The 12,759-nt window shown below is 40.7% G+C and overlaps 1 protein-coding gene across 1 annotated transcript in view; it reads left to right on the forward strand.

Moving 5' to 3' along the window:
* NEB (nebulin) overlaps positions 1-12,759 on the forward strand; it is a 203,642-nt gene that overhangs the window by 20,767 nt on the left and 170,116 nt on the right. The window contains 5 exon segments of the mRNA XM_018553609.1: positions 6,294-6,437; positions 8,914-9,021; positions 10,147-10,251; positions 10,335-10,439; positions 12,468-12,572. Coding sequence (XP_018409111.1) covers positions 6,294-6,437; positions 8,914-9,021; positions 10,147-10,251; positions 10,335-10,439; positions 12,468-12,572 — 567 coding nt within the window.

The following is a 12,759-nucleotide window of genomic DNA, read 5'->3' on the forward strand; positions in this document are numbered from 1 at the left end:
CTGTCCCTTCCCCAGGGGGGGGGGGGGTGTTTCTGACCTCTGCAGAGAGACCACCGCTTTACCGTAGAGAGCATGGGACAGGCTTTTCTACTTATGTTATAGCTGCTTTAGAAATAAAGTTAACTGTAAGATATTAAACACTGATTTAAACTCAGAGTTAATTTCAGCCTTAAATGACAGAAGACCAGGTCACACTGTAGCCATGAGCAGCAGATAGCCACTTTAATAATCTACCTCGGTCTATATTAAAGGAGAAGAGCAGGGAGAGTAAAACATAATCTTTCAGCTGCTTAGAGCCAGCGTGAGGCACTGCAGCTGTCCTACACCAACTCTAAAACTGAGAGCTGAGCAATCACATGACCTCCGATCATTTAGCTCTTGGTTTCTTCTTCCAGAGGAGAGGATTCCCAAAGGGATTGCTACCCCCTTTTCTGCTACTTCAGGCAGGGAAGGGGGCGGGCACAGCTGGCTCTGGCTCTAGAGAGGCAGAGCCAGCTGTCAGTTAGTCAGCCAAGGTAAAACACAACAATATTTTCGGGAGCCTTCTCAGCGGCAGAGTGGGTCTGCACTGTCAACTGATAGCAGGTATAAGCCTGCTATCTGCTGACTATAGGTCACAGGTGTACATTAGTAAATGTACTCCTGTGACCCCAAGGAGAAGAAAACCAAGAAAAAAAAAGGTTTGGCTTTACTTCTCTTTCCATGTTCAGTTATGTTTGGGCCAAAAATACTATCACTGAATAATGCCTCATCAGCAAAATCACAGATTCAGTGAAAATTAAACATTTCTTGTTTCAGATGAAAAACGCCCAGCTTTACAAACATTATGAGCATTCAAATAAACCAGAATAAGAAATATTTAGCTCTTGTTGCTGTAGGAGATATCGAGACTGCTGCTTGTGCATCATTTCATTCTTCATCATTTAATTGCCTAATTTATTTTTCATGTTACTATTTGCTTCCATCCATCTAAGTGTTGCTTTATTTTTCTCCACCTTTCTGGCTCGTCTGGTATTTTGGGGCATTGCAGTAAAATAATAAACTTTGTAGACAGTATTAGTTATGCAGCACCCTTTTAGCTCAATAAACACCAGAAAAGAGGGTTAGACCACAGGATACCCCAAAACATGCAAAACACGATCTCAGATCTGGTAACAGACAATACAGGCAATGGACCTTTAAGCTGGGACCAGCAATCTGTGAGTGTGGAACATTAGGAGCCACCAGGTAGCACCATGACCTTCTAATTTGAGAAGTGAGCACTTATTGTGCACCATCGGCAGCTTGTACCCAGCGCTCCGAGACACCTTCTAGATATACCTTCCAGCAAGGCGGCATAAATCCCTTTGGCCCAGACACAAGACCCTCTTTAGGTGTCATCCTCACCCAGCCATCAGGCCTGGGAGACACTGGCTTCCAGCTCAACCTTCTCTCCAGCCCGTAGCCCAGGAGGCAAAAGATCCTTCTCTTACACTGATGTCCTCTCCAGGCAGCAATCTGAGAGGCAAAGACTCTTACCCAAGGGTAGCCGAAATATTTATATCCTCCCACAGCATCCGTTACAGAGAGTTACAGAGAAAAAGAAATGTTCATAAATATTGTTTCCTCTTGCTCTATCTGCTGGAGAACATTCCCCTACAACAGGCAGAAATAAACAATTGTCCAAACATAAGAGAAACCCAACAAATACACAAACAATAACAATCATAACTTAAGCTGGGTACACATGGAGTGAATTTTGCTCCATTGGTGGCTCTATTTCTTAGATAGAAGTCGATCATTAGAAGGAAAGGAACATGATGGAAATTCCTTGGCCGAACGGTGCTTGCAGCTAATCAGCTGACACCGGCGGGCACTGGAAAAGCTACACATACAAAGCTCACAGTGGGAGATGGATCCATCCGCGCTGTTAAGCGTGGATGGAGGAATATGTTATATTCTTTTAAATAATTTTTAGGTATGTTGTGTGAACACATAAACATATACAGGGGTTTTGTCAAATTTGTCTGCAAAAGTGGAAATACACTTTAAGCTTGGCTTCTGTATTAACACCACATTTTCGCCATATCATTCCATCGCCTGGTTATTCATTGCTGTAAGTCATGGATAACCATTCATGCTACTCGTGGTTCATCATCATTCATGCTGTTTAATGTGTAGCTTGTCATTGCAAATTTCATCCGTTTTTGCAAATTATGCAAATGATTTTGACTTGGTGCTATTAGACCCTTGACTGCACAAACAGTGGTAAGTATGCACTTAAAGTTATTGAAAATTGTTTTTTTTTAACAATGATGCATACTATGGCTGATATACATAAACTACTGCAAAGGGGGTGTTGCCTGTGGTGACCAGTCATATTACACCTTACATTTTTGTAGCGTGCACTAGAAAATTCACGCAAACTCCTTGCTGGTTGCTAAGGGTAATATCATAATATTTTCTTCATTCTTAATTAAATATATATATACACACATAAAGATTGTTACCTCTAATCTAAATGACCTGTATGCCACACTAAATACACATAATTAACTCTCAGCTTGTAAACACCATTCTTTAGAACAATAAAGTAGGGTTAAGCTTTTTTTTAGTTTTGGATAGCGTAAGGGAGGGTTATAACTAGGGATGCACTAATACCGGTTTTTCGATATGGAGTACGAGTACTGATATTTTTTTTTTTAGTACTCAGCGATATCGAATACTGATACTGGAAGTCCCATTAAGGAAGCCAGGCAACGTTTAATAACGCGCCACCTGGCTTCCTGATTAGCCGGGAAGCCGGGCAGCGTGTAAAGTCTTGCCACCCTGCTTCCCGATTAGCATGGAAGCAGTCTCCATGCTCCCTCGTCACCAAGTCATGAGGGAGCATGGAGCCGTCTGCCCGGCCAATCAGAAAGCCGGGCAGCGTGTAATGACTCGGTGCGCGGCTCCCTGATACCAGAAGCTCGGGTATGGGGCTAGGCATTGGAGCCCAAAATACTCGGCATTGGCACCGATACTAGTATCGGTATTGGTGCATCCCTAGTTATAACCCCTGTCAGCTTCTTTTGCCATCTGTGTCCCATTGGGGAAGAATTCTCTTTACTTCCTGTTCAATTTCCCTCCAAAATGAGGGAAATCCCTGGTGGTCAGAAGGGTCACAAGACCTAGTGTCCCCATTGGAAGAATTCCCATCTATTCCGCTTCTGATGTTAACCCAAAATTTGGGATTTTCTTTCACTCTCGGTGATAATGGTCACTATAACACATAGATAGGTTGAATCTCCCTAATGGGGCTACAGACAGCAATAAAAACCTTACTGGTGTTCTAATCTCTCTCCGCTTTATCCAAAACTAAAAAAAAAGTTTTTAGCTTCAGTTGCTTTCAAGTGCGTGCACACGGACATTTGTTTGTGGGTGATTTTCCCCACGCAAGAAATGTAAATGCAGGAAAATCGCAAAGGAACTCAGGAGAAACATGAAGCAACTCAGAAGGAAATCATAGGCAACACAAAAACGTTCAAAATGTAACTTGCTCATCAGATTGATGCCTATATACATGAACCCTATCCTCATAAATCATGCAAAAACATAACGTAGGTCTCTCAGACTGTTCTAAGTGATTCTCTTTGCAAAAACTGAAAGTATACCTTAAAATAGTACTACTAAAAAAATAGGTGGGCTGCCATTGTTGACCTCCTGCTCTACTATTGGCCTGGTGCCTCTGGTTTGAACCCTTTTTTTAAGTTAAATGAACCTTTTAAGGGCCACTTAAAAACAAAGACCAGACCTGTGAAAGAAGAGGCATTATATTTACCCCTCCGGCAGCCTGTGTCTATAAACATCACTGCTTCACTGCTCTCTAGCTGATGATGGTATTACACACTACCGGTTTATTAATACCTTCAACCCCCCACTCTGTGCAGTGGTTCTTCCCACCAACTTGTACATCATTACGGGGTGCATGAGTCGATGGGATAAGCCAATATGTGTGGTGGGGGAGCAGGTATTCAACCAGTCAAGAAGAAGTTCAGAAGAAGAGAAGTGGCAACATTTCAAGAAATCAAGAAATGGGCCACCAGAGATGTGAAAATATATGTGTATATATATATATATATATATATACACCGTATATACTCGAGTATAAGCCGACATTAGATCACTCGTATCAAACGAGCAGTGGCGCCTGCTGCTGAATACGATCGCCACCGCCGCTGCTCGGCTTTAATACGAGTGATCTCATTAGATCACTCGTATTAAACGAGCAGTGGCTCCAACTACTCGCCCGGCGCCCGAAACTGCATGTCTCGGGCGTCGGGATACGCTCCATAAGACGCAGGCACATTTTCCCCCTCCTTTTGGGGGGAAAAAAGTGCGTCTTATGGAGCGAAAAATACGGTATATATATAAAATAATCCACCTCATGGTTGGTCACATATGTTTTCTTATTGATTTTTGAGAATTAATCATTCAGGGTTCAACCATAAGACCCTGTTCAAAGATATGTGTTGTAACATGCGCGTTACGATTCATCAAAATGAATGGTACTTGCCATCTCGTTTTCAGCGGGTCTGGTTCACATATATGCATTGTATTGTGGTGCAACCTGTATCGCGGGCTGCTTGGTACTCGGAGTCGGAGCACATGAGAATGTATGATAACGCATGCATTTTTATGCCCTGCAAATGCATGGTTCATGTGGCCCGTCCCTGACAATAGTGCTGTTGCTCTAGATCAGGGGTGGCAAACTCAAATTCATCGGGGGCCGCATCAGCAGTATGGTTACCCTCAAAGGGCCGGTTGTATAGGACTATGCATCTACTCTTTATTATCATAAATAGTTGCCTCTGCATTCAGTTGCTACTGGTTTTAATAATAATTAACGCGATATTTACATATGAATGGGCCGCGACTTATTAATATGCAAATTACTGCAGCCCATTCATATGTTAATATCTCGGCCGATACCGGCACAGTGCAGGCTGCAGGAACAGCACCAGCAAGCTCCGGAAAGAGCACAGAGTAGAGAGGGCTGGGGGAGGAGGTGTTTCTCTGGCCTCCCCCACCAGCGCCCTCTAGTGTCTACTGTGTGGTAGTGCCGACTCTGCTCGCTACCACACAGTAGACACTGCTCTGCACAGAGTCGGCATAGCGGACCGGCCCTGGCTGCTGTGCGGGCCACATTACAAGGTCCGGCGGGCTGGATTCGGCCCGCGGGCCTTGTGTTTGCCACCCCTGCTCTAGATACATTAAAGTGAGTGACACTAAACTCAGGAGTTAAATCTAAAAATGCATAAAGTATCTTATTTGTGTATCACTCGGCTGTAGATCCTCAAATCAGCTCTGAATTGGTGCTGGCACTGTCCTTCCTTCTGGAGGGTGGCTTCTTTTGTTCCCCATGGCACCACCAAACTCACTGCTGTGTTGGAATACAATCTTACGTTTAGTTTACTAATTTGTATTGAGATTGTAGTCCATCATGGGACCCAGCTTGGAGCGGTGACTACTTTACAACACACACAGGGACCATGGGGTACAAAAGTAGCCCCCCTCCAGTATACACCAAGATGTCGGCTCCCAAACATACGAGCGCTGCTATCTTGGTGTATACCAAGATACACAACATGGCCGCCGCTTGTTCTGCATTCTCAATGTGTGGTTTCGGATTCGGAGGCTCGTAGCCTCCAAATCCGAAACAGAAGAAAAATGTGTTTTCTTTGACGAAATGAATGGAAACGTTTTTCGTTTTCATTTGTTTCGTCAGTTTTTTGCAGTGCACATGTCTAAAGGATAGTGTCAGCACCAATTTAGAGATTATTTGAGGATCTACAGCCGAGTGATACACAAATAAGATACATTTCTGTTAATAGTTAAGGTACTTGAATGCATTTTTAAGATTTAACTCCTGAGTTTAGTGTCACTTTAGAGTATAATTTAGGAAAAGATCATGATGAAAACACACATAATTGTTTGAAAACATGCATTGAAAAAGACATGAAAAAAGGATGAAGACATAAACACATAGGTATGAAGCCATTCTTATGAAATTCTTGATTTAATTTTACAAGATCCAAAATAAAATATCTGTTTTGTGCAGAGGAACCATGGAGTGTTTACAGTGGCCTGTACATAAAATAAATGTAGCCTTCCCCAAACTTGGCGTCTTTCTAAAAAATACCTACACCAGCTGCGTCCCTTTCATTTTAACAGCCTCTGCTGTGTGGCAAATTAGTTGCAGATCCTTAACAATACATTTGCTAGAATAAAAAAACATCAAAGAAAAATATCTGACTTATATTTTGTTTTCTCAGCCAAAGGCTGTTGCCCCCACAACACCAGAGGCATCGGCTGCTCCAGGGGAAAGGAAGAAAAGAATCCGTAAAAAGGTGGACACGTCAAAGTTTATGACGCCTTACATAGCACACAGCAAGAAAATGCAGGAGATGTTCAGTCAGGTGAGATTTTATATGCTGATTTATTTGAATTGAATACGTTCCATTTTTACCAGGGCAGGTTACAACTCTTCCTCCTGAGGGGAAATTGTCTCATTTCATATACCCCAATGGTGACAGTATGTTAGGATGAAGTAATGTGAGGATGTCCTGCCATCTAGTGGACAAGGGTTTTGAACTTTTCCCTGCCTTATGTTAAGTGATTACTGCTTGACTAACTTTTTACTAGCAGACAAATTTCAAGAAATACCATAACAACATATCAAGCCATCTTCAACTATGCCCCAGCGACATCACCAACCTCATCTTAAAACATCACCCAAACCGTCCTCTCCGCTCCTCCCAAGAGCTCCTGCTCTCTTGCTTCTTCATCACCTCCTCCCATGCTCTCCTCCAGGAAGTCTCCAGAGTGTCTCCCATCCTATGGAAGTCCCTACCCCAATCTGTCTACTTCCAACTGTTGGCACTATATAAATCCTGTTTATTATTATCAGTTTTGTGTTTGTTATTTTATGATTTCATATAAAAGTTTTCAGACATTGCTTGCACTATTCAAATTCCTTTTCCTTTTTGCACGGGACAATCACCTGGAAGTTTGGCAAACTTCTTATGTTGACGGGGTTTCCTTTGCAATTTCCAGTCACCAGTGGCCACTTAGAACTGATGGATGACATCACATTAAATATATATTGAACTGGAGGTTCACGTTGGAGGTCACATTTTACTTCTACAAAAACAGTGGGGAAATATTTCTTCTGAAGTACCAAATCTTCTTGGAAATCGTGTTTTCTGGACTATATATCATCTTTCTGTGTTCTGCCAAAGTTACCTTTTTGGGTTTATACTAGCACAGACTTTTTGACATACAATTTAATTTTCATTAAACAGTAGAAAGGAGCAAATGGCAAAGTGTAAAGCAGAGTAAAGGACAACTGAATCGCAACAGAGTGTATAAGATGGATTCTGATTGGTTGCTATACATGCTTAGGGCTGCTACCGAACACTGTAGCGACACATGGACATTTTCTTGGGAGAATCGTGGCTTATTCATATGTAAATAGCGCCTCCCATTCATATGTGAATATCACAGTTGAGACTATTTTCAGTGGGGGGCCAGTAGCCCCTATCTTAATTTTGGTTGTCTGCCTGACATCTTGTGCCCGTGTTTCAACCCTATACATGCTGCACTTTTTACGTTTTTCTGCTCGGTGGGCTATAATATTGTATCAGCCTATATGTTTTTCCAGACTGATTATATTAATAATAGACATGTGCGATTGGTTTCGTTTCCGAATCGAAATTCGGACGAATTTTCGGAAATTCGGACATTCGGATGTATCCAAATTCCGAATTACAGACATAACGAATGCAAACGAATCCGAATTTCCATTCCCGAAATTCGGTAGCGTTAGTACGAACGTTCGTTTCGTTTTCTGTTATTATTAGTTTCTTATTGGTTTCGTTCGTTGGAGCAAAGTGACATTAGAGAAGGAGAAAAATATTTTTTCCCCCTCAAATGTCACTTTTGCTGCAAACGAACGAACGAAACGAATAAGAAACGAAACGAATAAGAAACGAAACGAATAAGAAACGAAACGAACAGAAAACGAAACGAACGTTCGTACTAACGCTACCGAATTTCGTCCAAATCCGAATTCCGAATTGACTTTCACACCCGAATCCTGAAAAACTAAATAACACAAATCCGAATTTAAAACGAAACGAAACTAAACGAATTTTTTGTGTGCACATGTCTAATTAATAATGAATATAATAATATATGTAAAAATATGTAAAAGAACATTTCTGGAAGTAAAGCTATAACAAACATGCTATTATTATTGTAATTATTAATATTATTTAGTTAATGGGTGATATTTGAAAATCTTTGGGCTACACACACTATTTTATTTTCCTACTGGAATATTATCAGCTTTCAATAAACCTTTGCCAAGATGTTTTGGCACAGAACAGTAATATTTTTTGTACCAATCACATGATCAATTCAAAGCAGTGCTCTTGCCTTTTTTTTGTAGACAAGCCATAAAACCCTCCCACTGAGATGTGACTGAGTACATAGAAACTTCCACAGTAAAATAAATCCAGCGGCACACCTCTTGTCACTTTATTTAGACTTGCACAGGTCAGCTCAGTCCTGCCCCTGGTCCTCCCCTTTAATGCATTTCACCCTCTCCAGGGATTGTAGAGGCTCTATGACTAAGCGTTGGTTAGGGTGAAATGCGTTAAAAGGTGGATCAAGGGCTGGACTGAGCCAAGCTGTGCAAGTCTGAATAAAGGAGTTCATCAGTGTGACAAGCTGTGTGGCTAAATTCTTTTTACTATGTAGGTGTGTACATTAGAGCCTAGATGAGCTCAGCCAGGGGGCACCTGTTTTTCTTCCCTGCTGTGTAGGTGTGAAGCAGCGGTGTTGCAACATGTTGAATCTGATTACTTATAAAACAATTTATCTTACTCTTAGAATAAATATAAAGAAAAATTTGAAAAACATCGGGGAGAGCCATATGCTATCACAATGGATACTCCTGAACTCAAGAGGATCAAGAAGGCCCAAAATCAGCTGAGTGAGGTAAGTCAGCTTATACAGCAATTTCTAATTGTCACATGATAAATTAATTCTTTATATTATAATATAGGCCTACCAAGCTAAATCTGACCATAGATGCACAGATCTCTCCTGAAAAGCAACCACTGGCATGCAATACATTCACCCTCGTATCAGATGCGGAGACCCTAGACGCACCACTGCTGGAACTCCAGTCAAATCCTTTTTTTATTAAAAGCAAAATAAGTTTTTAACCATTGCACTTTCTGCTGCTGTCCCCTTTGAAGGTATTTCTCATTGTAGCCTGTCCCTGTGGCAAAAAAACACCAAGACAGGAAATGAGTGGAAATCTCTCAAACAGTGAAGCAGACAGCAATTAAAACCCAACAGAGGTTGTACATCTTCCCATCCCTGTCCAAACTAAATAAGAAAAGTATTTGGCTAAAATGTTATTTTAAGCAGAAAAAGTAAACCTGCCATGAGAAATATATGGTGGTTACCATTGCTGGACTCTTTCTGAATATGCTAGTTGACCAGAAACAAAAATACTTTAACAAAGTAACAGATGTAGAACAGGCCAGCAGTGAATGAAAGTCAGAGGGTTACATTTAGGAAATACTGTAGGTTATTGGTAGGGCCACATGGGAAATGTAATCTCTGTGCTGCAAAGTGTTTGAACTACTTGTTGGTAGTCATGTCATTTGCAGCATAACAAAATCAGGCTACTGCTAATGAGATAAAAGGGCCCTCCCATTCTGCAGAGAAGAAGGTTGAAGATTTGGAACCCAGTGTGTCACATGGTCATAGATTTTAGATAAGTAAACAAGAGATCTTAGATATTTCTTTTTTCAACCCAGTAATTCGTTGGAAGGGGTTATTAAGGGTAGTGGATGGGTCACATTCCCAGCAATCAGATTTCATATTCAGAGAATTATACAATTCATAAACAATGATTGCTTGGATCTCTTTGTATGATTTTGCTTAAAATAGGCAGATCTACAAAGACATATTCCGGAAAGTAAAACATTGATGAATGAGAAGTTCCCATGATCTGGCAGGAGCATACACTCTACTGCCTTCCACCTGAACTATGATATATGTTTTATGTATATAAGGGTATGTTGTTCTTAGGATGTTATTCTCATATAGGTGAAGTATCGTATGGATGGCAATGTCTCCAAAACCAACTGTCATGTAGACGGAAAAGCCAGAGACATTGAGCACGCCAAAAAAGTGTCTCAGCAAGTGAGCAAGGTAAGTGAGCTTGGTGTACCCAGGTACGCTCTGTCTGCTGTCAGAAGTAATTCATGGCTGACTTGAATACTCTGCTGTTTTAGATTCTGTACAAGCAGAATTGGGAGGACATTAAGGAAAAGTACCTGTTACCCCCTGATGCACCTGAGCTGGTGCAGGCTGTGAAGAATACTGCAATGTTCAGCAAGGTAAAAAAAACTCCCTTCAATTCTCTAGTTACATAATTTTAATCTAATTTTCAACAGTATAAGGGTAATCACATGCCTGTCAAAGCCATTAAAATGGGGACAGGGTCTGACTGTCAAGTTCTGGAAGTCAATCCTGCACCTCCACTACCTTTGGACGGTGTTGCTCTTTAGCTACTGTAGGCTGCCATAGAGCATTGTTAGTTGATCATGAAAGTATCCTAGCAGTTCAGTTCTCTCAGCTCATATTTCACCTTCCTTATCCACAAGGTAGTCTGTCAATTTTTGACTCTGCTCACAGTCAAATTCTTGCTGCCGAAAGGGAGCTAGCTCTGCTTACCCCAAGGCATTGGGGACCTTGCCTGCTGCCGACATGCACAATGAAAATCCAAAGGAATAAGTTTGCATAGTTCTCTGCTCAACCGTAGATATATTGAATAAACAGTATGCACAGGTAAACAGAAATAAACAGGAGAGGAACCTTGACTTTGTGATAAAAACACATCAAAAGTTTCTCTTTTTTTTTCAATGCCTGTTTACATGGGCATACTATTTATACAATAAGCCTATGGCTAAGCAGAGAACTACAGTGAATTCTTTTTTGGGATTTTCATTGTATCTGCTCACAGTCTTTGGAATATGTTGAGCACATCCCTTGTTACATCAGACAGAAAAGAACAACATAATCAGCAATATTATTTAATATGGAATGCAGACATACATTTTAATGTGTAAGTTTTTTTTTGTAAAAAACTAATAGAAAGGGAAAAATTATAAATATATACAAAAAAGTGAGGTAATGGCCCACATAAGTGTTGGTTATGTGTTTAGATTAGGCACTGAGATCTTGAGGAATGCTGAATTAAGTTTTACTTTCTTAGAAGAACATTATATCAGAATACAGCATTGTGAAGAAAACATAGAACGTCCTGTGCATCATAGATAAGCATGCACATAGAGACGAGCTTTAAAAGACAAATTACAGAACATTAGAATACGCTGTTGCATTTCCAACAATAAGAGTCTTGCCATGTTGTATCTGTAGACCTGCAAACAACACATATCCACCAACTGCAGTCTTGCACTTAAGGGTTCATTCATACCAAATGTGTTAGGGCTGCACTGGCTGTTGTGTCCAAAGCAAGACAAGGCAATTTCATACTTGATACTGCAACCCAACCCAGCACTCAGTGTCTTTACCCACAACACTACTTGAAAAGTTACTTTTTACTGATGCTGCAATACAAGAAACTGCAGCATACAAGAGAGAGACTGATGCACGGCACAAGACACTATGTTAGTGATACATGCATGTTGCAAGACATTGTTTTGTTAGGGACTACTGCCACAAAAGACTATTGGAAACTGATTTTAAGATAGAAGTTGCTGCTATTTAACAAGAGACTGAGAGGCCGTTGTCATGTAATAACATGCTTTAAGGGGAATTTCTCAATAAACATGTACCCTGGTAAATGTATAGCACCACATTTGACTTCTGTCCACATTCCAGTCCTTCAGCAATCAGTATTGGAACACTGCCCACTATTACCAGCATCTCCATGCAACTCATTCACAATGAATGGCACTGCACCATAGTAAGTAAGTTACTGCGTTTTGGCGTGCATTACTGCAAAGCACAATACTGAATAGGCCCTTAGAAAAAAAAATGAAAAATGGCAAACAGGCAACATTTAAAACTGACAACATTTGTAATCCTTCCTTGATATGCTAGAAATTAAGCGAAAACAGTTTTGGCTGGAGTTGTGCTTTAACATGAACTTTTATATAAACAAGAACAAAGCCCCAATCCTGAAATGGCTCATAGCAGTCCTATACAGCCAAATAACATGATGTCTGATTTAACGTTCTTGTACCATCCACTCTGTAATGTGGGTAACCTGTGGGTACCTGACTCCTGGCAGGACGCTATCACAGATGTCCTGTACCCTAGTCTGTTGCCTTTTTTGTCTCACTTGTGTTTTGACCTTTATTTAATCTACCTTTTCTTATTCATGTTTCTTTTTCCAATAGAAACAATACACAGCAGATTGGGATGAAGATAAAACAACGTATTTTCCTTACTCTGATAGTCCAGAACTAAGGAGAGTTGCTAAGGCACAGAAAGCGCTCAGTGATGTACGTATACTTAAAAAATTCATGTATCACATTAATATGTTTCTAGAATTGTGACACATAAGACCTTTTCTATGTAAATATGCATTGTAATAATTGTACAAATTCTGCAAGGCTTTTTTTTTTTGTCCGTAAGCCCACTGGGGAGATTGTTTTCATTTTTTGTCACAGTGAGGCAGGAAAGCACAAA

This window comes from Nanorana parkeri, unplaced genomic scaffold (genome assembly GCF_000935625.1).
Source record: "Nanorana parkeri isolate BGI_ZX_2015 unplaced genomic scaffold, ASM93562v1 scaffold125, whole genome shotgun sequence".
NCBI classification, from domain to species: domain Eukaryota; kingdom Metazoa; phylum Chordata; class Amphibia; order Anura; family Dicroglossidae; genus Nanorana; species Nanorana parkeri.